At 35.1% G+C, this 25,604-nt stretch overlaps 2 protein-coding genes and 1 non-coding gene across 3 annotated transcripts; 2 read left to right on the top strand and 1 right to left on the bottom strand.

Annotated features, from left to right (window-relative positions):
• Positions 1–82: 82 nt before the first annotated feature.
• Positions 83–3,426, top strand: LOC148958169 (uncharacterized). The gene has a single exon (XM_089113495.1). The coding sequence runs from the start codon at positions 238–240 to the stop codon at positions 817–819; it is 582 nt and encodes a 193-aa protein (XP_088969621.1). The 5' UTR covers positions 83–237; the 3' UTR covers positions 820–3,426.
• Positions 1,421–22,847, bottom strand: LOC135681900 (calcyphosin-2). The gene is made up of 22 exons (XM_065196546.2): positions 22,370–22,847; positions 21,195–21,260; positions 20,449–20,486; positions 20,122–20,167; positions 19,756–19,820; positions 19,165–19,231; positions 18,329–18,448; positions 17,595–17,669; positions 17,270–17,304; positions 16,353–16,413; positions 15,477–15,544; positions 13,595–13,684; positions 12,366–12,440; positions 11,916–12,008; positions 11,137–11,230; positions 10,389–10,507; positions 9,781–9,890; positions 8,452–8,606; positions 7,887–8,006; positions 7,534–7,630; positions 6,972–7,054; positions 1,421–5,707 (listed from the first exon to the last, which is right to left on the bottom strand). The coding sequence occupies exons 1-22, from the start codon at positions 22,619–22,621 to the stop codon at positions 5,618–5,620; spliced, it is 2,019 nt and encodes a 672-aa protein (XP_065052618.2). The 5' UTR covers positions 22,622–22,847; the 3' UTR covers positions 1,421–5,617.
• Positions 14,695–14,765, top strand: Trnag-gcc (transfer RNA glycine (anticodon GCC)). The gene has a single exon. It is a non-coding gene; the product is annotated as a tRNA-Gly (tRNA).
• Positions 22,848–25,604: the final 2,757 nt, after the last annotated feature.

Raw genomic sequence — 25,604 nt, 5'->3', positions numbered from 1 at the left:
CCCCGCAGAAGGGGGGCGTTGATAACATGCAAAACAAGATGTTGAAAGATCATTCTCGATCCAGACCCCAAAACGCGTATTCAAGTGTAAATTGTATGGACGAAAACATGGCGTAGTAACGGTGTTTTGTTGCTTGAAATGGTGTCTAGAAATCGTAAGTTTGTCAAAGAAAAGTAGTAGGTTTTAAGTGATGGTCTACAAATTTAGTTATTAGCGAATTATATATACTATTGACAAATGGGAAATTGTCTTTGTTTCGAGCGGGAGGCATCATATGCACGCTACCACGCAAACACGAAAGATATCGAAGACATCGAGCCAGATCTGGATACTGTTATCGGGTCCATATTAGAAATTGATCCTAGTTTGGCAGACAGAGAAGAGGGTGTTGCAAAAATAAATTCATGGATCGAAGAGAGTGCTCCAGACATAAACATGTCTCCAGAAAACTTGGAAATCAGTCGATGGAAATGCATTAAGTATTGGGAGGCCCAACACGTTACCGATGTTTATGGTGCTGAGTACTCAATGCAAGGTTCCAAACTCACAGGTTCTTGCGTACGGTTTTACTTTGAAAAGCGACAAAATGGGGAGATACCAAGGCTCGTTATAGAGCATTGCGGCAGATCAAACGAATTACAGTTTAAAGATCGGATGCGACATACTTGGTCTCTAAGTTGTGGAGCATGGTATTCGCGCCTTCCGGACGGCATATTCAAAGTTATCAGAAAGAGATTTCGTAGGTCGGAAAGTACTGATGATAATTTGAGTGTCACAGGAGAAAACCTGGTAGATGGTGTTAATACTAGGATGATTTAAACTGTTCATTTACTGAATCGTCAGAAGTCTTTTTTAAGGATAAAGTCTACCAGATTCCACATTCTTTCACTGTAAATTGTATATTATAAATATGGTTGGCTGCAGTGGAAGATGTCTGTTAAAGTCTTATAATGGAAAACGCATTTTGTAACAGGATAAACACATTGTTAAAATTCCTTTCAAGATTGAACTCAGAAAACAATAGAAGATTGTGGTTACTTCCAGGCGGTCTTTGTTAAAGGTCTGTCTTTGGACATCTAGACAATAAGCTTGCGTCAATCAGTCAAAATCACCCAGACTACTTCTGCTATGTTTATGCCTAAGAAATTTGGCAGTATTTGTTATGTTTCATGTCATAAAAAGCCATATGACACTCAATGGTCTAGTCTGCAGAGTAAAGAAGCCTTGACATCTGCTTAGTCACCTCAGGCTCATTTTCCCAATTGAAACATCCTTCTATCAAAAATGTGGCATGCAAGCATAAGTTTTCCACATGGTGCAATTTCAGATATCAGATTGTAGCATTAGACTGACCTTGTGCCTTCATTTGCCTTACTCTGCAGACTTGTCTATGATTCTTAGTCTGCACCAGACTTGCAAACATTGTGCAGAAAAAAATACCATAAACTGTCTGCCTTTTAATCACTGTCTGCATCTTTATCAGTGCTATATTACATTTAAGTTAAAGTTTCCTTCTGAAACCCAAATGATGAAAGTAAGTGCCCTATTAAATCTACCTTAGATTTTGAAAAACCAATGAAATGGAAAGTTCCTATAGATTATTATGTCAATGGTACATAGATAGTAAGATATAGTTTCCAGTAGTTTAATATTTATTAGGAACTTGCATTAAATGACATGGGTATACAGTAGCTATGGTAAACTCTTGTTGAAAAAAGACAATATTGCAGTTGAATTTAGCTTTGTGGACTGCTTGATTGTTGAGTTATTTATCATAATATTTTATCATTCTTGAAGGTTAATGAACAATAAATGGAATGGTTAGCAAGATGCAGCCTATGTCAAGGGCTCAGACACAAAATAGCATTTGTGCATGAGTAAATTTTATCCATCTTTAAGACCTGATACTTTCAAGACCCAAATTCTTTCTGTAGTATAGACCAGCACAATCCCCTTTGTTGATGAAAATAATCTAAAATCAATTTGAAATTTTGCCAAAGGCTGTTGCATACCATTATCTATGACAATATAGTTTTAGTCTTTAATTGAACTGTTATGAATTAATTTTTTAATTTCCAAATGGTAGAATTATACAGATTTTTTGCTGATTGGACTTTTAGCATGAGTCGCTATTATTCATTAATTTATTTTTGCATAGACAAATCTGTTTTATATTGCTATCATTTGTAGATTATTCACAAATCGTAGCTCAATGGAATTAAGAGAGTTAATTTTGGTTGATCAAAAGAGCTTTAGACTGATTTATTATATTATGCGATAGCAATATTGACATCTAAATAGCATTTGTGAACTCAATCTCCATACAAAAAAAACCCTGCTTCAAAATCTATAACCAGAATCTGTAAAACAAAATTTCCCATATTTTTATTAAAGCTGTATAGAAAATTGTTGTTTGCATGTTTGCAAATGTTTTAATTTTACATAAAATTTGACAGATATGCCATTTATGTTTTCAAAAACATGGGAGATATGATTTATAAATTTCCATGAGAATCCAACAACAATTTTTTGACTTGAAGCTCTGTGTTTTTAAGTCTTTTTAATTACTTTAAAACAAAGCAGCTTAGAGATCCTGGGTCAAACATTTGTAGATAATCTTTCTTTTTTGTTCCTTTGCTCTTTATGTAGAATCGTTTATAGAGAAATTATATTATGAATCAATTTAAGTTAGAGGATTACTCTGTATGTAGGTGTGCAAAAAGAAATCATGAGATATAATTTTGAGTGAAATCTTTATAGGATTATATAATATCAGTGCACAAAACTTTATCAATCAATATCCATTCACCTGTAATAGGCTCGTGAGATTAATGTAAAAACCAAATCCATTCAGGAAGACCAACACAAGTTCATAAGCTTGGATAGGTGGCAAATTCAAATGCCAAAATAATTTGAAAAAATGGTACCTAAGATATGTAAGAATACTTATTTTTCATTGGAGATCTTTCCATCTCAATGCCATTTATGTAACTTTTTAAAAAACTTTTCTTGAAACCTGGAGTAAGAATTTTTACCAATTTAATTTTCTACTTGGAAATGTGAGTAGGCCCTCTTGCAAATTTGTTCTTTGTGCAGAAAAGAATGGAATGCTTCATGTAAGAAGCTACTTGCTATTTCCTTCAAATTTTGACTTGAAAACCATTTGCCTACCCACTTAATGTTTCATATCTTCCCTATCAAAATAAAAACTCCCAAACAATATCAAAGCATAGATTTGTAAGCACTTTTTACACTAGTAATGTTGCAATGTCTTTCAAGAATTATATTGGTTGTATTTCTTGTACTGTCAATTGTATGTTGTATAAAACTTTTCACATCTCATCCGATTAAAAATTCTTTAGAGACGAAAGTTTGAAACTATCAGATGTAAATTAGAACATTGTATTAAAATCACTTTCATGATTATTTGTCGTTTTTCATTCAAACATCTCAAACAGATGTATATACATTGATTTAAATAAGTCCATTTACATGAATGTTTGGGCTATCAGCTTCTAATGATGGCAAATGAAAAGTCAATCTAAGAAGTTGCTATGGGCTAATCCCTATAAACTTTCATGTAGACATGCCACGTCTTAGTGGGAGAGAAGCCCCCCTTTGAGACCATTGCTATCGTTTATGTCTATAAAACCATATCTCAGGGCACACACCACAGGGGGCTGGAGGGCCATGGCCCCCAATTTTCTTGCTAACCAAGGGTATTAAATACCCCTTTTAAGTATTACATAGGTAAAGAGGGTCAGAAAGGGGTCAGAATTATGAGACATTTTTTTGCGTTTCAATATCGCGTTTCACAAAACATTCTTTATCACTTTCTAATCACCCTGCAAATAATCTTGCAAGGCAGATGAAAAGGGAAAACACCCTACCATATTTAGGCATTGGATTCAGAACTCAATTTGGCTTGAACGCGACCCCTGAAAAAGCTATTTTCCCAAGTACAATATGCAAACAGCTGTCCTTTTTCAAGTATTTGGTGGCTAAAGAAAACTGCAATCAAATCCTTTCATTCAATAAAATTAAATCGAGGAACTTCAGCTCATGAATAATGAAAATACTGATGGAAACTGGCAAAATACATTCAACATGAAATGATCGCCGCTTACAGGCAGGAAAGAGATTTCATCAAATTGCGGATATTGTTCGAGATAACAGTACTGAATTCAGGAAAAATCGCGATGAGAACCATCTGAATGGCTCGGTGGAGAGAAAAAGTTAAGTTTAATGCAACGAGAACATGGAAATGTAAAAAGATGAAAGAGAAGAACAGCTAAGAGCAACTGAAAGGCACTAGAACCCAAAAATATCACGAAGAACACCGTGAAGGGCTCCAATATCGCCCCCTGACAAAACTTCCAGCCCTGGTTTCTAGCAATCTCGAGATATTTTGTGAATTTTAATAAGGTCTCAAATTAGTCCAAGAATGAAAGGGGCATTAGAGTCAACACATGAGCTTAATTCAACTTGGCCTTGTCTACCATTAATTAACACCGTAATGTATTCGACATTTATCCCCGATAATACTTCACCAATTACGTTAAAAGGAAATGATATACACATGCCTCTCTTTATCGCCATCCCACTCGTGCATGCAAGTCAGAAACTGGAACGTTCAGAAACATACGCGAATCTTTGCGAGAATACCGTAAAAATCCATTGATAATGGGTGATTTGAAGTGTTGGGTAATAAAATCGATGACAGACAACTACAGTGCGCTATGATAGGAACAAATATTTAATCGAATAATTTAAGAAGTACGAATAGCTTAGGAAATTTTTGACTAGGGGGCTGACTGAGATTTGGAAAAGGGGCTGACTGATCTGAAAGAGGGGCTGACTGATTTAAGTATCTGCCTCATACGAGGCCATGGAAGGGGCTTGTTCCTGAGTCTGTTCTTTTGACTTCTGAGGGAAGGCTAAAGCCCCCTAGCGCCAACCCTGGTAAAAATGCCAGCAAACAGAATATATATGATTCTTAACAACAAATTTGAATCCCAAAATTTCGAAAATGCAGTAAACGAAGATTTGCAGGAGAAAATCAATTGAAATAATGCCAATGAGGGATTTCTAATTAAACAAAAATTAAATTGCAATAGTATATAATTCATCAAGAAACTTCCTTAGCTTTGATTCCTACACATTTGCGAAGATAGCATGACAACATGATAAGCTGAGGCAGGGGCAAAATAATAGATGTGTTATACCTCTGTTATACCTTAAGAGAATACCCAATGGCACGCAACTGAAGTGACCGAATTTCGTTCCACCGATACTAAGATGAGGTTATCAAAGAAGCATGTCTCCTAAGTTTTGATGGGAAAATGATTGCAATACTAAAGTGATACTTATATCACCTCACATAAGGCTGTTTTGCAAATTTTTATAGTACGAAAACTGTCGTCTCTGATGACTCTAATGAGATAAGGCTCTGATGACTGAAGACGCTACAAGACAATCGACGATCATAGATTCGAAGCTCTTAAGCACAGGTTCTGAAGTTGATAACGAATATCTAAACTGATTTATTATATATGAAGGTCTGGGACGAATGACGTAATCTCCATGCTTATCTTTTAATAGGGTCAATCATTAAATGTCATACCCCCCAACTGCTTCGCATTATGGCGGTAAATTCTTCGTCGGTGTCAACTTGTATGCTTAGTCCTTCATAATAATCCTCGAATTCCTGAAATGAAATCATTTGGTAAATATGGGGAAAATAAAGCTTTGTGAACCTTTCAGATATGACTCTTAACGTCTACAGGTCTGCTTCAACTCTAGGCTTCAACAGACTTGGTAGATCCCCTCATACCTTTTGGACTACAAGTAATTCCGCCGGCTGAATTAATTGCTTTTAACCACTGTAAGTAACTTACAAATTTTACTGGGTCTTCGTAGACTACACCTTAGAAACAAAGAGACCGAGCATTCACATTTAAGACAAACCATTAGATTTTAGTTCCTTCTTGACTGGATAAACATTTTTTACTTCTGAATCGCGCTCTTTATCTCGTTAAATATAGATATAAACATGTTGTTACTTTCAGAGACAAGTACATTCCACGTTTAGAATTCTATGGTAGAATATCTTGGGTAATGGTGCGAGCAAAAAGCTGCTTAGGCTTCTTTACTAAGATATTTTTTATTTTGACTTCGTACAAACAACAATAAAAGATCTAAATTAAAAGTATATCAGACAACAGTGAAGGTATTAGCTTATGAATGAGTTTAGTATGAAACTCTTTAAAAACATTTGTAAAACTTTAAATTTTTTTTAATACATCCAGCACAGTTTTAATTTGTTTACCAACATAATAAAAATTACATATTGAATTGTCAAGATAAATATTAGGGTACCCTTAAGACTTTTGAGGAAAGGCGTACGCTAGCTCTCTCTTAGAAGGGACTGAATGCCTAAAAATAGTCTATGTTGAGATACATCAAAATAATTTCATGGGAAATTTTATGGCAAAAAACAAATAAGGCAACTACAAGGCGAATTAAATTTATCGTTAAAGTTCATGGGGGGGGGGGGGGTAGCTGCACCCGGTAATGCAGGAAAAGGGTATGACTGAGCCAGGGAATCAATAACTAATATAATCCGAATACTTAAAAAAGCTAAAAAATCCCTCAGCCTGCGTGCAGACTTTACTTTCCGTTGCTTAGGAGAACCCTGGCTCTCTTTCGCAACGGAAAGTAAAGTTTGTACGCAGGCTAGAAATCCCTATACCGCTGAAGCCCTGATTGTCGCACATCCTGACAACTTACATTAGACTCACATCCGTATACATACACCATACACCCAGAAACACACATCCTTATGCTATCAAGATTTGTTAAAAGCCTGATGAGAAAGGCAAGTAAAACCTCTCAAACTGATTTTAAACTGATGAATCTCATACAATAATCAAACGTCTGTAAAGATACGAATTAGTAGGAATTAAACTTACCGAATAGGATACCTCTCCTTTCTTTTCTGTTTCTTCGAAATTCGAAAAAAATTCATTTATTACTATTTGCTCAGATAACTCCCCTGCAAAAACAAACGTCGTGAAATTAGGCCATCTTCTGACGTATGGAGAAGAATGTAACTACAGAACAAATCGATATAAAAGTAAAGCAGGAACAAATATACGTCCAAAACATAAAACAGCATAGCTTGAATAAAATCAATATCAGTGGTTAAGGAGAAAGTCCTTTCGTTAACTTGGTCTTGCAAATTATGAGAAAAAGACCAGATAAAAGATCGGTGCATCGACATAAGTATTGATGCATATAACAGGAAATGAAAAAACCGTGAAAATTTATCAATTTGTATCAAATTATCAGTGAAGTCTGGTGTCAAGTTATTGATAATTTTAAAGAAAGAAACAAGGCGTCTACTCCATCGTCGGTGGTTTAGCGATTCCCATCCGAGTTCATCATAAATTTTTTGGCTGATGTCTTCACAGTCTAGCTATTATGAATGCCAGTTAAAAATACATCATGGCTTTTAAGGAGCCTCTGGCTCACCTGACACGACTCTGGGGTGTTTTCTTGCATTGAAAAATCTCTTCAGATTATCTTTTGCTGTCCAGCCATTTTTAGATGTATCTAGTCGAGCAAATGCCTGTAGATAAAGGAACAAAAATGTCTAATGGGTTAATAATGGGATTATGCTATCAAGGGTGGTTGCATCACCAATGCCCTATTTCCAAAAACAAAATGCTACAATAAAGGTTTCTAAAGAAGAAAATATTAAACAAAGCATTTTCACTTAACATTTCAAAAAATTCCTAATATTCTTTACCTTATGATTAACATTCCGACACACTATTGAACTATGCTGATAGCGAAATCACGAAAACTTAAGCAAATCATCTCACCTTCCTAACAAGCATTTTCCGATACTCGTTCATATCTCCCAGAAATTTTCTCACAAATTCACCATAATCAACTTTTCCCTGCTCATTTGTGTCCACTGTTTGCCAAATAATATCAAGACACTGCAGGTAAAGAAAAATTCCAAAATTCGACATAAAATGTTTGAGAAAATTTCGATTCGGATGAAAAACATACCTTTTTGGAAAGCAGGAAGAAATAACAATTTATTATCTATTGATACTGAAGCTGTAAAGTACACGATGCATGATCAATAATGAACTGAATAAACTAGAAAGCTTTTGAACATATAGAAGTACTCAGAGTTATCGAGCCATGTGAACCATCTTAAGTTTTATGTTATTATTAATGATTTGAAACGTCAGAAGAGATCAAACTGACTATGAAAGCGAGATAACAGGTATGAATAAATGAAGGTTGCTTAAACAGTGTTAAAACAGGCCCGATAAGAACATTTTTATGCAGCAAATGATGTAAATTATTGTTATATTCTATGTTATTATTGAATTAAGCTCATTATTTGAACAAGAATGTATAAACAAGGCACACCTCCTCAGGAACTTCAATTCTAAACTCATGCAAAGCTGCTATAAGCACATCTTTGTCAAGAGCACCGTCACCAGATTTGTTCATTTTTCTGAAGTGCTTTCCAAGATTCACAACGGTTTTTACTGCGCGCTTTTTCAGTTTCTTTTGAATCGACCCTTGAAAAAACGAACAAAGATATTTTCCAGATCATCATATAAGCGTGAAACTGGGAACCGCAAATTACAACCGCACTGCTCTGTAAATAAAAAGCGTGTACAGCACTGCCTATACTATCGAGTACTTAATGACGAACATATCAAACAGTAATTTCCATACCCAATACCTGGATATGTTCTTGAAATTTTTTTAATTGACTAGTTACTGACGACGGTTGATTTGATTTTACAGTTTTCATTGTTGTAACAGCAAATAAAATTGCAATTAATATTTTTGGCTATTAGAGAAGGCTCTCAATCAAAAATATGCCAAGCTGATGGTAACTTTCGACCAAAAGTTCTGAAAATCTACCACTTAAGTCCTTAACTAATACGGGGATTCTGAGACATTCGCATAACCTTTAAATAATGACCCATATGACATTAGGCGATTATAAATCGTAATACTGGCGATATAATCAACGAAATCCACATCAGATGGTTCATGTTCTACCGGTTATGCAAAGAAACCATTCTGGTTATATCCTAAACAGTATGACACACAAACTCCAAAGCTATAATTTTGGTTCCATCGGTTTATCAATCATAGAACCTTAACCTTTTGAAAAAATGCAGCTTCTAATTATCACGTAGGCATATTTGGTTTGGGTACATACTTTGGAGAGTTCATCAGTTGCAATACGCAATACAAAAACAATAGGACAGATAACACGAAAAATTCCAAAAAAAGATAGGATCTTTAATATGATTTTGAGAAGAATTTGCCAATAGCGTCGACAGTGGTTTCCGTCAACAGCTTTTGAATCTGACCCTTGAATAATCATGAGATTCAATGGAAGTTAATGTAAATACGGCAAATTCTAGGCAACCGGGAAAATATGTTATTAAAAGATGGTTTAGCAGAAACTGATTAGTACAAGAACAATGCAAGGATATTGATCGAAGCTGGAATGGGACAAGACGCAAAGGGCCCAGAACAGTGTCCATCTCTTCTCCAGGCAAAATCCAGAAAACATGTGACACCTCTTCTCAGATAAACAGTGAAAACAAGGCAGGGATTGGATGAGGTCCTTAAGTTTCCTTTGTTCTCACTGGGCTCCCCACGGCTGGTCACCGCGCGCACAACAATATTCTTTTGGCTCTAGTGAACATGATACAACAATACACTACTTACCTCTAAGTGCTATCAAGATCTCCTTTCGCTGTTTCTCCTCCGCAGACTCGTAGCTGTCAATCCAAGATTCACGCTCAGAACGCTCCTGTGGCGTTCTGCAACCATCAAACCTGCAATTTTATAAACCAACTTATATTGTAAAAATAAAATCCCAAATGTTATATCTATAATGAAGCAAATGATAACTACAGTATACTCGCGTGAAAAAAGACCTCCAGGGAAAATAAAAAAATTTGTTCAACTTAGCAAATGTCACGGTTAAACGAATATCAAAGATGTCCCATCTGAAAGCACAGCCAAAAATTCTTAGAACGAAAAACTAGATTAACCTTAACACATGACACCCCTTCTCCATTATGATAAAAATATCTTCATATGATTTCCTTTGCTTATATGTTGGTCAAAAATGTCTTTTAGTAGCGGATTCTTCCCCAAACAATTTCTAGGAGAGAGAAGATGCTATGTCTGTTTTTCAAAAGAAAACCGTTTGTACCCAAGAGTGTTTTCATACCTGGTTTTGGCAATTAACAGGTATTTTTTCAATCACTGCCTCTACCAGTAATCATCTATCGTTTGCATAAAAGAGAAGAATTACAAATGAAACTCACAATAGCTTTTCTTTGGCGGTACCGTCCACTTCGGTAATTCTAAATGCAATAATCGGCTTTCCTTTCAAAGAATCCGGAAGCGACGCTTGATTTTCTGTACGAAACTGTAGATCACGGCCCTGAAAATACAGGTAGCACCAGGAAATTATGATCAGTTCAAAAACAAAAAATTAATCTGATTTTAGATAAGCATCGCGGTAGCTTATTAAGATAACTTTTCAGAAGATAAACATAAATTCATTTATTATAATTTAACATATTATTCCTTTTTTACAATACTTATTGTACATAGGTTTTGCCATATCCCTTGAAAAACAGCCACTGATTTGCTGCCAAAAATAAAGAACTTATACCAAATTAAATTAAATCCCAAAGGTGGGAAAACATTCATAAGTTAGAACAGCAATTCAAGGAAATGATGACGAGGGCCTCCAAATTCCACTTAAAAATAAGCGACCAAAAACATTTCAAACATTTTCAAATATTGGGTAAATTTTCGGTGGAAAACATTGTCAAAATCGTAGACAAATACGAAAGTGGGATCGAGCTAAACTCGTGGCTCATACGTGTTCTCAAAGATTCTGAAAAGGAAAGTTTGGGACACCAACCGACCACTTGTGCTAGGAAGGGACAATTTACTTATTCATGGAGTACTGTCTAGAAGACAAAACTGTTTCTTTCTGTAGAATAATAAACTGAAATATCTTTAAGTGGCAAGAGCCAAAGATGAAAAATAAAAAATTCTTACTGGCTGAATATCAAGCAATGTAAACTGTCTCCCTTTTCTCGGTCCTTTGATGTGATTGTAAGATCCTCGCTGAATGAAGGGCAGGGCATTTGACCTTAAACAAAATCAAACAAACATTAAACTTCATTATAAAATTCTAATTCTATCAGACTTACCTATATAGAGTAAGCAAGGGGTAAATGACTCGAAAGTTCATTTGAATGATTCTCAAGTACCCCAAGCAACTCAATATATCTTACAAAATGTATTTAGACAATCAATGTAACAATTGAATTGCTTGAAAAAAAATGAAACGAAACAAACAGACTTCGTTGTCAAAAATTATAAAAATACATCACAAAAGGCGTAATGCCAACCTGCAGTGGACATTGGGAATTCTTTAAGGACTTAGTCAAAAACAACTATTTTGCTGAAGAATTGACACTTTCATACAAAATATCAAGCGAATATCAATTATCTTATTCGGGTAGTTCAGAGCTTTCTTTGCAACTGGATTTCAATACACGTTGATGATAATAATTTGAAATTTAATGCATCAAAATAATGGGTTGGTTTGCTAGAGCAAGGACTGAGAAAACACTGAGGTGGCGAGTACTAAAGGTGACGAGTACCATGAGGATGCTAAAATGTTCTTACCACAAATTATATTTAAATATGGTTCTACGACAAAAATTTCTACAACAAAATCTTTGGAAAAAATAGGCAAGAGGCTGACCCAAAAATGATCCAATTATTGAGAAGTTGTTGAATGAAATCCCTGTGTAGAAAAATGTACCAACCTTGTGCCAAATTGTCTAAATTCGTACATTGTAATTGTTCCGTCGTTAGGGAAAAAGAATCCATTGATCTCTCGGTGAGCATCGTGGCCATTTCTTTGAAGATCAAAAGAAAAATGCAGCTCTTAGATGATAGCTGTTAAGCTTCAAAGGTAAATTAAACTTTGAAAAAAGTTATTGGTCTCAAGGATACATTACTCGTAATCCACATTGAATGTACCAGGAGCAGGATTTGATTGGTTATCTTTTAACCAATCAGTATCTTGTAATAAGCATCAGGAGCTATGATTGGTTAAAACAAAACAAACTCAATTATACAAAGCTGGAGGACCAACAGGATGCTGTCCTAGCATCTGGGTTTCTGAAGACTACAGGCCTTACCCTTTAATACAAAGGTTAAGTCAGATAAGTGATTTTTTTAATTTAAGAATGAAAAAATACTGCTCGAATTACCTGGTTAAAATTCTTGCTCCGAATCGTAATCTTTTTAATAGAGAACTGTCTGAGCTTGGTCCAGTGATTGGAGAGCTAGAAGAGAAAAATCCAAATTGAGATACCGAAAGACAAAGGCTTTGAGAAACTTGACTCTAAATTGATTCAAAACTGTCTTGTTCCAAAACATACGCTGGCTTAACAGAATTTTTATGCATTTTGTTTTACATGTCTGAAAGTGGAGCATGCGACTGATAGAGCAGCGTCCTCGAAAACCTATAAAAAAATTGGCTCGTGAAGATTTGACCAGTGGTATGAGTCATTCAAGATTAATGATTACTTAATGGGATGATTGCACGATGCCACTATAAGGTATACTGTGCAATATCCATAGACTCCTAACTCATGTGCACAACAATGTCTCCTGGGCCTTGACTGATTCAACAGCAATGTAATTTTCAAAGAGAGAACCACCCTATTTTATGGACTGGACTGGACTGGACTGGACTGGACTGGACTGGACTGGACTGGACTGGACTGGACTGGACTGGACTGGACTGGACTGGACTGGACTGGACTGGACTGGACTGGACTGGACTGGACTGGACTGGACTGGACTGGACTGGACTGGACTGGACTGGACTGGACTGGACTGGACTGGACTGGACTGGACTGGACTGGACTAGACTAGACTACACTAGACTACACTAGACTACACTAGACTACACTAGACTAGACTGGACTGGACTGGACTGGACTGGACTGGATTGGACTGGACTAGTTTTACATCAACATCCTAGTTTATTATCTAGCTTCTACAAATCAACCAATTGATAAAACAATATCAATTTTGGCAATAAATTTAGCTAGAAGCCAATTGGGGGACACAGCACAAAAAATGGAAAAAACTCAATCAGTAGCATACGCTCTTTTTTTATAAGAACCAGTAAATTTAAGTTCAGGCTGACTGTTCTTAATTTTTTCGAAAATCTGAGGCTGGATTGTTCTTAATATTTTCTTAATCTAATAGGGTGTAAGCAGTGCTATTGCTAGCTTTTTCGCTCTAAGGAGGTGTTCAGGCCTCATTTGCCAACAAAGTGAGTGAGACAGCCTTAATTTGCTGACAAATTTGAATATTCAGCTTGTCTCAGCCTCAGCTTGTTCTTAATTTGTTCTTAACTTTTGACCAATTTTGAGGCACGTGTTCTTTTAAAATTGTTCTTATAAAAAGAAGAGTGTATTTAATTTACCTCGAAGAGAAGAGATCTCTGTGTCGTTTCTGCCTCGAATCCAATGGATCTGGTGTGTTTGGAGTAAATGGCTTTGCTGATATTGCTGATCTGAGACAAAATACGCAAAATGTTCAAATTAAATGTACTCGTACAAATAAATCGGGGCGAGAGCAACCCCCTATTCAGCAGCAAACAAAAATTTATTAAAATGGCTCTTTAAATGATCTTACTTGAATTTTTATCAAGATGACAGCCAGTGTAATGGAGGTGGGCTTATTCAAACTACAAATCTTTTAGGGAATTATTCAAAATTCGATGACTGGGGCACAGATGTGGAGCAAATTACGGATTTGGGGCAAAAACTTCCGAGGGAAGGGGTCAAACAGGCAAAAGTACAACATGAAGATTATTTTCGTATCTCTGTACTTTTGCATTACTTTGTGTATATTCTTAAAAATAACATTTAATATAGTATTCGTGAGAGCTTGATCGAATGATTTCGGTGTGCCCTATTCAATTCCAATATTCTGTTCCCGAGCTCTTCCGATGAAGCTTCTACTGATGAGATAAATTTTCCATTGGGCCATTACTATCATCTAGTTCTCTTTCCGTTTCTGTACCTATTTCAAATTGGTGATGTATTAAATTCGCGTAAATTTCTATTTCTTGTGAAATGTGTTCTGTTCTGAATCATTGCAGACTTTCTCATACGAAAAATTCTATTAAACATATCGAGGTTCAAAATCGGTGAAATTTAAGAATCAAATAAGAGTGGTAGTTATACTCGCGATTCATCGAAAATTTGACATTTTATCTATCTTTCTGAGCTTTTTACAAGACAAGTGCGACTATCAGGCTTTCAGGACATTCAAGATTTGAGGAATGACTTTAATTGTGCTAGCATGTTTCGTTTCCTACAATGTTTACGTGATTAATAAAACCTTCATGAGCAGATTTTATATCTAAATTGTGATATAAAGAACAAAAATGTAGAAGAATTTAGTATATTTTCTTTAATCTTTAATTCAGTTTATTCTCAATATATATTTATAATATTGCACATCAGTGGTCTAGGAAATCAAATATAAGTCGGCGAAATTGTCGCTTTAGGTATCAGCGCATTGGTGGTTCAGTGGTAGAATTCTCGCCTGCCACGCGGGAGACCGGGGTTCGATTCCCCGCCAATGCACTCTTTTTCTATCGCCTTTCGTGATGACTGACAACAATTTATTTCTTTTTATTCTGACAGCACATAAAACCTTACATTCTCTAGCTTTTTCGCGTTTTTTTCTCTGTACTCTTTCGGAAAACAAAGCTTAAATAATAAATACATTGCCCAAATAGTTTTTCACTTATTTTATCATTTAATTTAATTCCACAATTCCACTACATGTAATACAAAAGTCATTTAATATGCAACAATTAACGAAGATTTTATAACAAGATTGCAAAAGATGAGAAACAGAAAATTGCTATTAATAAATAAATAAATAAATAAATGAATAAATAAATAAATAAACAAATAAATAAATAAATAAATAAATAAATAAATAAATAAATAAATAAATAAATAAATAAATAAATAAATAAATAAATAAATAAAAAAATAAATAAATAAATAAAATTGATAGAAAATTGATAGAAAATTGTATAAATCAAAGGGGAATTTCTTAAGGAGAGGCTCCCTTAATAGATTAACTAATAGAAAAAAAGCACCCCATTTTCTGATTGTTTGAGTAAAAGAAACTGTCTGGTATCATGTCTGAGTAAAAGAAACGCAATAAAAACACTAATGCTGGAATATGAACCGCACCCAATAAACATATCAATCAATTCTACCCCATACTGGCGAGCCAAAGCTCCAAAATGCGAGCCAAAATGCACGTAGAGCTCTGCTTACCTTGAAAGTTGGTCAACGAGCAAAGTTTCTTCGACAAAATGTTTCTTTCTGCTTTCTCCAAGCTTGTTCTACAAAACAAATTTACAAATGTCAAATTTTCAACCATTATCAAGGACTTGTAGTGAAGGGAATGTCAATTAAAAACATAATGTGTCGTGTCAGACCTGTTAGTTTTTAAAGGTTGTGGAGCTTTGCAACTAGGAGTCATGAATTTAGACTAGAACAAAAAACCAATAATATGACATTAAAAAAAACAACTTTATTTATTATACGTTTTATAAAACACTGTTGGATTAAAATTGTGAAAAATTATTGAGGGGGTGGAAGTAAAAAAGAAATTCAGATTTTCTCAGAGTCGTTTTCTCCATGAATATAGGTTTTTCTGGACAAGACACGTCAGCGGGATAGGAAATTCAGTTAGCATTTGCTACACAGAGTTTTTGCTTACTCTTATATATAACTCTAGTGGAAAAATAATCAAGGCTGGGAAAGAAGTCATGTAACTTTATCTGTTATTTCAACAGCGTTCTAGGTCGTATTTTCATTCAATAAATGAAGTAGTTTCCAATTTTGAACTGATGCTTATTAAAATGAAACAAGAACAATAAAACGAGGTACACATTCTTAAAATCAAGAGTTCTTTCCTAGAAATGATCCCGGGCGAGCCCCTACTCTTGAGCCATCTCTGAAGAATTTAGATTTTTGGTTAAAAACATATACCAATGACAAAAAATATTCATGCAAAAAATATAGCCTATGTGGTACAAGTCACAGCTATTTTAATCGTTTTATGATAATACGTAGAAAGGGCAATATAAGTAGAAAAACAGCAATAAGATGTTGCTTTGATAAAAACATGTAACTGAAAGGACTTACTAAATCAATGGCAGCATTCTTGGTGTCATTCTCAGGTTGCCTCTCATCATCTTCTAGCTCTCTAAAAAAAGACGTCAAAATAACACTGATCAATAAACAGATTTCAAACTGGTAAAAGCTAGAAGCCATAGCTCTTGCTTCCAAGCGACTACCTATTCACGCAAAAATGCATTATGACAATCTCTGAAGTTTTTTGACCTTTGAAGAGGGCACTATCCTATAGGTGCTTTGTGTTTAATTTGTTGATATGACACAATACATATGGGTCTTACGTTGATGATTGCAGAGCATGCCGAGTTAAAGTGATGATAATTATAATGCTATAAAGGGTAATAGGTTTTGTTTACAAAAAGATGCTCTATTTGTCATAATAAGATAATTTTGTTTGTTAACTCGAATTTACATCGTCAAGGGCTTTTAGCCTCTAAAATTTTCATGAAGGACTTTAACAGGGAGTACCTCCATCCCCTCAAAAAATACCTCCAGCCGAAAAAATAAATTTTTTTGAATTCTCTCCCTCAAATACGGCCCTGCCAAATTAGCCCTTGCTGCAAGCGAATATTGCTAATAAGTTTACACCAAAATGGCCTATTCTACACCATTTTTTCGTTAATGAATCCTAAAATCAACGGGGAATGAAAAAACAAAAACTAACAAAACATTTTCACAATGACTTTATAGTCAACATTTCTCAAAGTGAACTTGAAAAATGGTTTGAAAAGGAGCTACTCTTATGGCAATTTTCAAATAATTACCACAACAATTAGACTCACTATAGAACTCTTCGCTGGGCATTGAAACGTGAAAAAAGTTCCTCTGTGATTCATCGTGATTCAAAAAAGCTACCAGGAGGGAGAGGCTAAATCGAGAACTCACGGCATTTATGAAACTATAGGACAGACATAATTTGTACATACAAGTTTCCAAACTGGTTTTCCAGCACTTTTTCTTCCTAGAATGTAAAACATTATAAGGTGTAATATCAGCCGCGACAGCACAACCTATTAAAAAAACCAAGCAACAAATGATGCGATGTATGCCTCATAATATTTGCTGCATTGCAAGACACCCACGATTGAAGAGAAACACAAATCAGATTACAGATTCTAACCGGAAGCAAACAGAAACATCTTACTGTCGGTTACTGTCGGTTACTGTCGGTTAAGCAAGTCGAAAAATAAGAACGCTGTAATCAAGAAATGTTTTTTATCTATTTTGAGGATCGCAAAAAATAGTGCTTACGTCATGAGCTGCTTGAACTTTCTTTGGGGCACCCATATACTCGATCTTCAAATCTTCGTGCACCATTCTTGCTACCTTTTTCAGTGAAGAAACGAAACGATGATTGACCCGAGACTGAAAAAACACTAACGAAAAAGGGGATAAAGGGAATAAAATGGCTCTTCACAGAAACTACTGTTAGATCTAATAGTCTATAGTAATCGACTCCAGCTGATTTCTAGAATGTGTTTAATAATATAATGCGATGTTGAAACTGGTTAGGTCGTACCCGGATAATTCAGACCTTAGTCACACTGATTTTTAATTCCTATTTCATATTACTGCATTACACCGTATCACAAGTCAAAAATTGTACCCCGTATCACAAGGGCTTTCACAAACTCAGCTTGACTTTCGATTCCCATTGGGTATTCCTACCTTTTTCAAGTTCAAAGTAGAACCCCGGATAAGTCGGACATTCGCCAAGTCGGACCATTCCCTTACCCTCTTAAAGGTGCGACATAACGAGATTCAACTGTAACTTCCGTAGAACTGAGAATATCAGCAATATCAAAAACATTTGCCCCTTTTTCAAAGGTTAAACTTCCCGGTGTCCTAAAACCTATCTTCGGTGGCAGTAACAAATAAAAATAACGACCGAGTACAACAATGACTAGAGTGACTTTCTGAATACGTTGTTTAACAGTTCCCAAGCTATGCAAATATAAAAAATGTGTACAATCTTCGAACAAAACCTTTGTTAGCTCTTTTAACCCCTCATTGCTCTTAGAAAGTTGCAAGTCTAAGCTTGGAACATCGTCGTGCTTCTTAGGTTTTGGAGTAGAGATGGGTTTTACGGGTCTTGATTGATTAACCTGAAAAGAAAGGCACACACACAGAAATCACTGGAGGACAAAGATGGCTTGGAATCGAGATACATAAAATAGTCTGTAAGTGTAGCTTTCTAAGCAAAGTCAATTGGGCAAGATATTTTGTCAACTACCAAATGCGTATTATTGTTATAAATTTGATCCTATTTAACGGACGAATGCATCTAAAAACCAATGGGTTTACGCAATGATTCGGATTCCACAGTCCCATAAGAAGGAAAAACTTTGGAGAGGCCTATGTACTCGACAATCTCTCGTATAACAACTCTGTTTTTACAACATAGCTATTCTGAGGAACCACTGAACACTGAGGTTAAAAATTAATCCATTCAAAAAGTACATTTTATCAAAGCCACATCTCCTCGCATTGCAACCACTAAATTGAATTGCTTTTGCTTACTGTCTACAAGGCTTCATTTTCATGCAGACTTTTGCCACTATTTCATGGATAAAGTTGATAGGTCTTTAATAACCTTCTTCTGCATATAGATTCTATTTTTCAAGGATTTAACTATCATCAAATTTTTTATCAACAGTCTACAATCATCTTTCGACAATTAAGTGTTCTTGGTGCGTGATTACTTCTTCAAGCACGACTTTTACCAGAGAGTTATAAAGGTATTCTAGCCTGTTTAAAAAAATTCGATATTTCAGAAACTATTAAGGACTGCACTTTAGATGTTAAAGTTTACAATTCTAACCTGCCAACCACCACCCTTTGGCTTCTTTCCAGATGGGGGTCTTCGGCTGTTGAGTGGAGTTCCCCAACTACAAAAAATCCTTAGATAAATATAAACAATTGGAAACTTATAGCTTTGCAAGATAAGAGATCTGGATGAAGCCAATCTGGGTTACAGGTCGATAACCAGGCACTGAGTAGCAAATACAAATAAACCACTTAGAATTACCCTGCTTACATATCAATGTATTTACAGCTCTTTCTATACTTGTGTTTTGCTATAATCAGTTGATTTATTTGAAGGCCAATCTGCTGGTTAAACAAGCCTTTAGAAGTAGTACAAAATAATTTGTACAGTAGCAAATAAGTATCAAATTTTTCCAATTGGTTAATCTAGAGAAATTGTGTGTAATTGAATCTAAACTACAAATTTAATGCTTAGCAGCTGTCAATGGTACTTGTTATAAAAAGCATACAAAAAGAGAGGGAAACTGCACATGACACTGCGTCATATTCAATGTTATTAAATTTTGCAGACTAACAAATTCTAATGTATCATACACACAAAAGAGTAAAAAAGAATAACTTTTTCGTGAGCATAAAGATCACTTACTCAACACTGGAGGCTGAATTTGGTGTTGCAATTGAAGGTTTGTAATCGTCAACAGGTTTCTGAAGCTGGTGAAATATTAGAATTGAAGCAGTAAGAAAATTTCAAAAGTTGCAGGATAATTTGTATTAATAATGGATTGATGATAATGATTTGTAAATCAAACTGTACTTCAAACTGTACATCATGGTATGGCAAGATTTGTAGTCTCAAATCGTTTAGATGATATATTTCATCTTATCTGTTTAAAAACAAGAGATAACACCTCAATGTGAACCAACTTTTTAACAATAAAAAGCTTAAAGGCTGATCAAGTACATAATTACATGAAGAAAAACAAATTGCAAAAAAGCCAGAATAACATCTTACCCTGTTATCCTTATCAATAAGATTTCCAAGTTGAAGCTTTGGAACACTAGAAAAATTGTTTAAAATTTGAAGAATTTGATAAAGAATCTTTGAAATAATGAAACAAAACATAAATACAATAATATGCATACAGTAACCAAGAAAATCAGGTTAACTACATCAAAGCAACCAAGAAGGTACATGGGGTGCAGAAAGTGCCAAAAAAGTTTAGAGAGAAAAGCTTGATGGGTGAGCAACAGCTACAACAAAGGTGCTTCTACTTTCTATAGAGACAAGAAAATTTAATTACAGGTATAGTAGAGAACTTATGAAAAAACCATTTCATACCCTTCAGGTGCAGGGTGCCTTATCTGAGCTCTTTTGTCCTAAAAAAGGAATATTACATAAAAAGATACCATAACATCCCTAATAAACCCTAAAGGGCTTGATTCGGTGATTCTAAACAAGGGGTGTATTAGAAAAGAAGATTTGAGATTTTAATTAGGAAGATTTTCATATGAGATATGGGGAAGCTCTACAAGGAGAAAGGATCTATTTCAAGATACTTCTAGGAAAGGGTGGCTTAATAGGGTGGGGGGCTAAAGTGAGTTTTATAGTTCTTCAAATGACACAGCTAGGGAAATGATAATGGCAGAAAGCTAACTACTTCATGTAAGGCTTCAGATTCCGACAAATCTTAGTGAATGCTTGGCTGGCTGGACAGTGACAAATTCAAACCTTCCTTAGAAAGGGTCTTTCTTGACATGAAACCAATTGGTATTGGTTTGTACCAATTTTCAAAAATAAAGTGCCAGGAACAAATCTGGAAAGAGTTCAGATGTGTTGTATCCTACTTTACTCCAATGTTGCTATAATTTTTACCATCTAATCAATATCATTGTTGGTTTATCAGCAAATTAATGCCTTCATCTATCTTTGAAATCTGAGATCATTTTCCAAGGGTGCAGGTTGAATTTCGTAAGCCTGCTTTGATGAGTACTAGGTTTCTAGCCAAATTTGCCAAGCTAAATATTGGGAAGGTAAGCATCAAACATACTCTATTCAGAGTTAATAAGGCCAGAAAAACTAATTACCTCATTGTCTTCAGTGCTTGTGATTGACTTGACTGCCTCAAGCTCTGATTTAGAGATAACAGAGGCCTGCAAGTATATGAAACTTTAATAATCAAAGGTGAAGTTAAATAAATGATTTTAAACAAATGGTTAGTTATCTTGGTTCATACAAATACTATGATTTTACAAAAACCAAGAGATCTTATCAAAATAGAAGGCATTTTGCTAAATGCTAAATGCATTAAAAGCTATTTAATATTCAGTTTGTCCTTGTTGTGAAAACGTTTAGTACATGCTAAAAAAGGCAACTGTGCAGGCATTCAGTGTTTTTAACCAAAATACATAGAAACCATGGTTTCACCAAAAGTTGGCTCTTAGACCGTTACGTTTAATAATGATTGCAGATATTCTAACTTAGGAAGTTAAAAAGTACTTTAATTACATATACGAATTTTGACAACTAGTTATATGTCTTCAAACAAATAAAGGACTGGAAGAAAAATCAAAACAGAAGCTCTGGGGAGAAGAGGAATAAAAGAATCATAAGAGATACATTGGTGTAGTTGTCTAAGGGTAGCCCCTGCAAGAAGTAACAAAATTCTTCAAATTTATGAGACAATAGATATAGGAGTAGATCGGAAGGTCCAGTCAGTGTTAAATGCTGAAAAAAGATGTCTTGAATCTTGTGTGACAAGAAAATACCAACAACCGTGAAAGGAAAGTTCTTTGAAATGGTTGTCTTATAAATTGTACTGTATGCAGAGAAAAATTGCCTCTTCAGGTTATTCTGGGAAGCAAAAACAGGGTTTGGCATGCCAAGATTTACAAGCTTTAGGGAAGAAAGAAGGGCAGTTAGAAGCTAGTTCTAATAGGATCTGCAGACATACAGGCATAGATCTGTGAGGAATGATGCTACATGAAATATCACAAGGGTTAGATCCAGACAAAGTAAGAAAAGGACACCAAGTTTAAGATGGCTAAACTGCATGAGTTTTCAAAGACTGCTATGCATCCAGCCATCTTTATTTACAACTAAATAAACTTTCTTCTTTAACAGGCAGCATATAAAGGGGGAGGTTTTTTAAAGTGCTTGTCAACCAAAGAAAATATTCGAGCATTATCATCTGCGTTATAATTTACGGGTTAAAAAACATTTGCAATTTTAAATAATTATGTTCGAAACAAACAAATCTTACCCCTTTTAGGGAGTCATATGGTGACTTGACATCTTTTGTTTTGTGTGATGGTGCTGATTTAACCCTTGCAGTAGGCCTTCTTTCAGTTTTCTCTACTTTCCTGTCATCTTCGTAGTCTCCAAAAATGTTTGACTTTGTGCTTCTTGCTCTGTTAGCACTCAATGGCCTCTGAGGCTTTCTTCCGCTTCCAGGCCTTTCATTTGTCCTTGGGGTTGGCTTTCCAGTTATCGTTAGATCAAGTGGAAAGGACATTTTTATGCTTCAAACTGGGCCTAATTCTTGCTGTTGCCAACGTTACATTGCGAAGATATCTTTCAGCAGGAACATGGCTAGGCCATGTATGTACCAGAAAGCCAGACCAGCATTTCCTATGCGTAATCTATGTTTTAGATAAAGTGCTATTATTCAAACTATTCCTTTATTGTTACATTCGTTCAACAACAATTTCAACTCTTCGTAACTGACGCCGTTTCCCTCTAAACCAAAATACTAAGCGAACAAGCATATTTCTCGGACCAGTCTTCCGGAACGCCAAGCTCCTGTGCAGAAGCTGTCATATTTCGCCCTTTCAAAATGACCTGGTAAATAACAGCTAGGAATCGATATACATAAGTGGTTCAACAAAAGTATAAAGTTGGATAATTTTTAGATGGGACTCGTTTGCCCTGCATAGCTGTATGAAACCTGATATATTTGGTTGATTGACTGCTTTCAATAACAGTATTTAGTATTAAAAAAAACAAAATGACAGACAAACGGGACAAATTCTTGAAGGCACAAAAAGCTCTGATGTCTGCCTAATTATTGGGCACACGTTTCAAAGCTAGTCAAAAAAATAAAAAATAAATGGCATCAATAACGCTCGCACGACCACTCCCTGATCTCATGAAATTTAGCAGCTTTCATCTACTGTTTTGCTCTATCTTCTTGCGCTTCGCCCCCAACCCCAAACGCCGCCCCACATCCTTTCACCTTGATTGCAGGCGCCATAGGATAATAAAACTAGGATCATTCTTAGCGTAATTTACTAAGATACTTTGAACATACAAACATTCAAATTGAACTTCACATAAATGATAGAGAAATAGAAGAAAAATGAGACATTACATTTTTGTTTTTATCACAATACTATTCAATTCCACAAGACATCATTTCATAAACATAATTCTTTGTGCATTAATATCAATCAAATTTTGGAAATTTTTAGATTCTGAACCTCACTTTGATTTCGTTGTTGGTAACTTTCTCGATAGAAGGCAATTTAGTTTTCTTGACTATAAAAGGACCAGTTTATGGTAGGGTGGAGTGGTAGAAGGTTTGGGAAAGGTAGAAGGGGATGGGTAAAACTAAAATTTGTGTAAAGCTCAGAATCTCTTCTTTAAAAGCATACTGAATTATTAGTTATATATGCCTAAAAAAGGTCGAAAGATGGGAAATATTAATTAAATCAAAACGAATAGGCTGACGTAACGAGTTTCTCTTTGACTTTTATATACGACAAAACTGCTGCAGACGAATAAATACTTTAAATTTCTATGCACCGAATAATACATTTCTGAATCACACTCAAATCATTTCATAGGAAAGGGGGAAAGGACTCTGAAAAACGCGAAATAAGAAAGGGTATTGTCATTTATCTTACATCTTTTAAAAAAGTTTTCTTGGGACTATCAAAGCTTCCAAACTACAATTTCTTAGCCAGCGGTTGTTGAAAAATGTTTCAAGCTACAGGGTATTGCTGGTGTATTCAAAAATCCCACCTACGCCGACCCTACAAATCCTGTCTTCACAAATTAATTTGGGCAACCTTGAATAGAAATTGAGCTTCATCCATAATGCAGATGCACAAATCTATGAAGTTAAACGTACCTGAAATCGTATCTTACATCTATGGTGCTTATTTCATTTCGACCATGAGCATAAAAAACTTTGCCAATGTATTTCTAAACATTCAGACATGGCCTTTACGTATTTAACAACTTTTGATAGCGAAAAGGGGGGTTAGCATTACAACGAAACCTTTACCTAAATAAGCTGGGAGCATCAAAATATATAAAGTCATCTGAATTTAATACATAACACCTAAATACATAAAAACACAACAACTACCTAAATTCTAAAACCACGCATAAAATCTACCTGGATAAAATATAGGTTCATGTTAATTGATAAAGTTAATAAAACTTAATGCAAAAAGGACAAACAGAAAGGGACACAAATTTAATGGTAACCTATTAAATCTTTGATGTGCTAATAAAATAAACAAATAAGCAGAGTCCGAAAGAGTGGGGTTGCAGAACTGGTGACAGTGAAGAATGTACTTCAGAAAAAAAAATAATTAAGTTAAAAAACTAATACTAAGCCTATATTCTTCATTGTTTTCTGAGGAAAGTCATTGGAATCAAAAATATTTTGGAAATCACCCAAAGACTACGTCTAGTTTTCTAATAGGAAAGAGAAAATGGAAATGAGAATAAATGGAAAGAGAAAAAGGGGAAGACCTAGAATGATGTGGGCAGAACATAATGGCTTGGACTGGCATGAAATACAGCAAGGCAGTAACAACAGCCACAGACAAAAAGAATGGAGAGCTACCATATCCTCCAGCCCTGCAAAAGAGGAAAGATGAAGAAGATGAAGAAGAAGAAAAAGATGAAGAAGAAGAAGAAGAGGAAGAAGAGGAAGAGGAGGAAGAAGAAGATGAAGAAGAAGAAGATGAAGAAGATGAAGAAGAAGATGAAGAAGAAGAAGAAGATAGTTCTTTACTGTTCCTTTACCAAGGTTTGAAAGTTTTGCCTTTGGGTTTGAAGAATGCTGAATTCTTGTAAAACTTTGGGAACAAACAGGGAAAAGTCGCATTGGCTGCCTCGATGATTGAATGCATTTCATCGTAACATATTGGCAAATTTTCAATTATGATTACACTTAAATTCAAAATACCTTCTTCTTTTGAGGCGATCATAATTTACATTCTTTCTACTGCTTTTTGATTTAAGCAAACATGAAGCAGTTTGGAGGACCTTTTTGTTTTGATTACAAGCATCAAAGAGAGAGGAATTATATGAAAACAACTTCTTAAAATTTACAAAACCCTCAAGGAAGTGTCATAGGAAATAGTTTCTTAACTATCGTTCAAGTTACGGTGTGAAAGGTATATGAGATAACTATATCCATTAAATAGCAACATATCATTGCTCAAAACAGAGGTTAATTTTTCTATAGATGAGCATATCAG

The sequence above is a fragment of the Rhopilema esculentum genome, chromosome 17 (genome assembly GCF_057945365.1).
Source record: "Rhopilema esculentum isolate cy_ngs chromosome 17, ASM5794536v1, whole genome shotgun sequence".
NCBI lineage: Eukaryota > Metazoa > Cnidaria > Scyphozoa > Rhizostomeae > Rhizostomatidae > Rhopilema > Rhopilema esculentum.
Note: the sequence above shows the minus strand (reverse complement) of the source record. Positions and strands in the feature narration are given on the sequence as shown.

What these genes read in the sequence shown, in the direction of transcription:
- LOC148958169 (XM_089113495.1), top strand. Translation starts at nt 238, where the DNA reads ATGGGAAATTGTCTTTGTTTCGAGCGGGAGGCATCATATGCACGCTAC.
- LOC135681900 (XM_065196546.2), bottom strand. Translation starts at nt 22,621, where the DNA reads ATGTCCTTTCCACTTGATCTAACGATAACTGGAAAGCCAACCCCAAGG. An exon ending in AAGTTCAAGCAGCTCATGAC is followed by an intron (nt 17,305 to 17,594) that starts GTAAGCACTATT and finishes TTTACATTCTAG; the next exon opens with GAAGAAAAAGTGCTGGAAAA. An exon ending in ACCGCCAAAGAAAAGCTATT is followed by an intron (nt 9,891 to 10,388) that starts GTGAGTTTCATT and finishes ATAAAATTGCAG; the next exon opens with GTTTGATGGTTGCAGAACGC.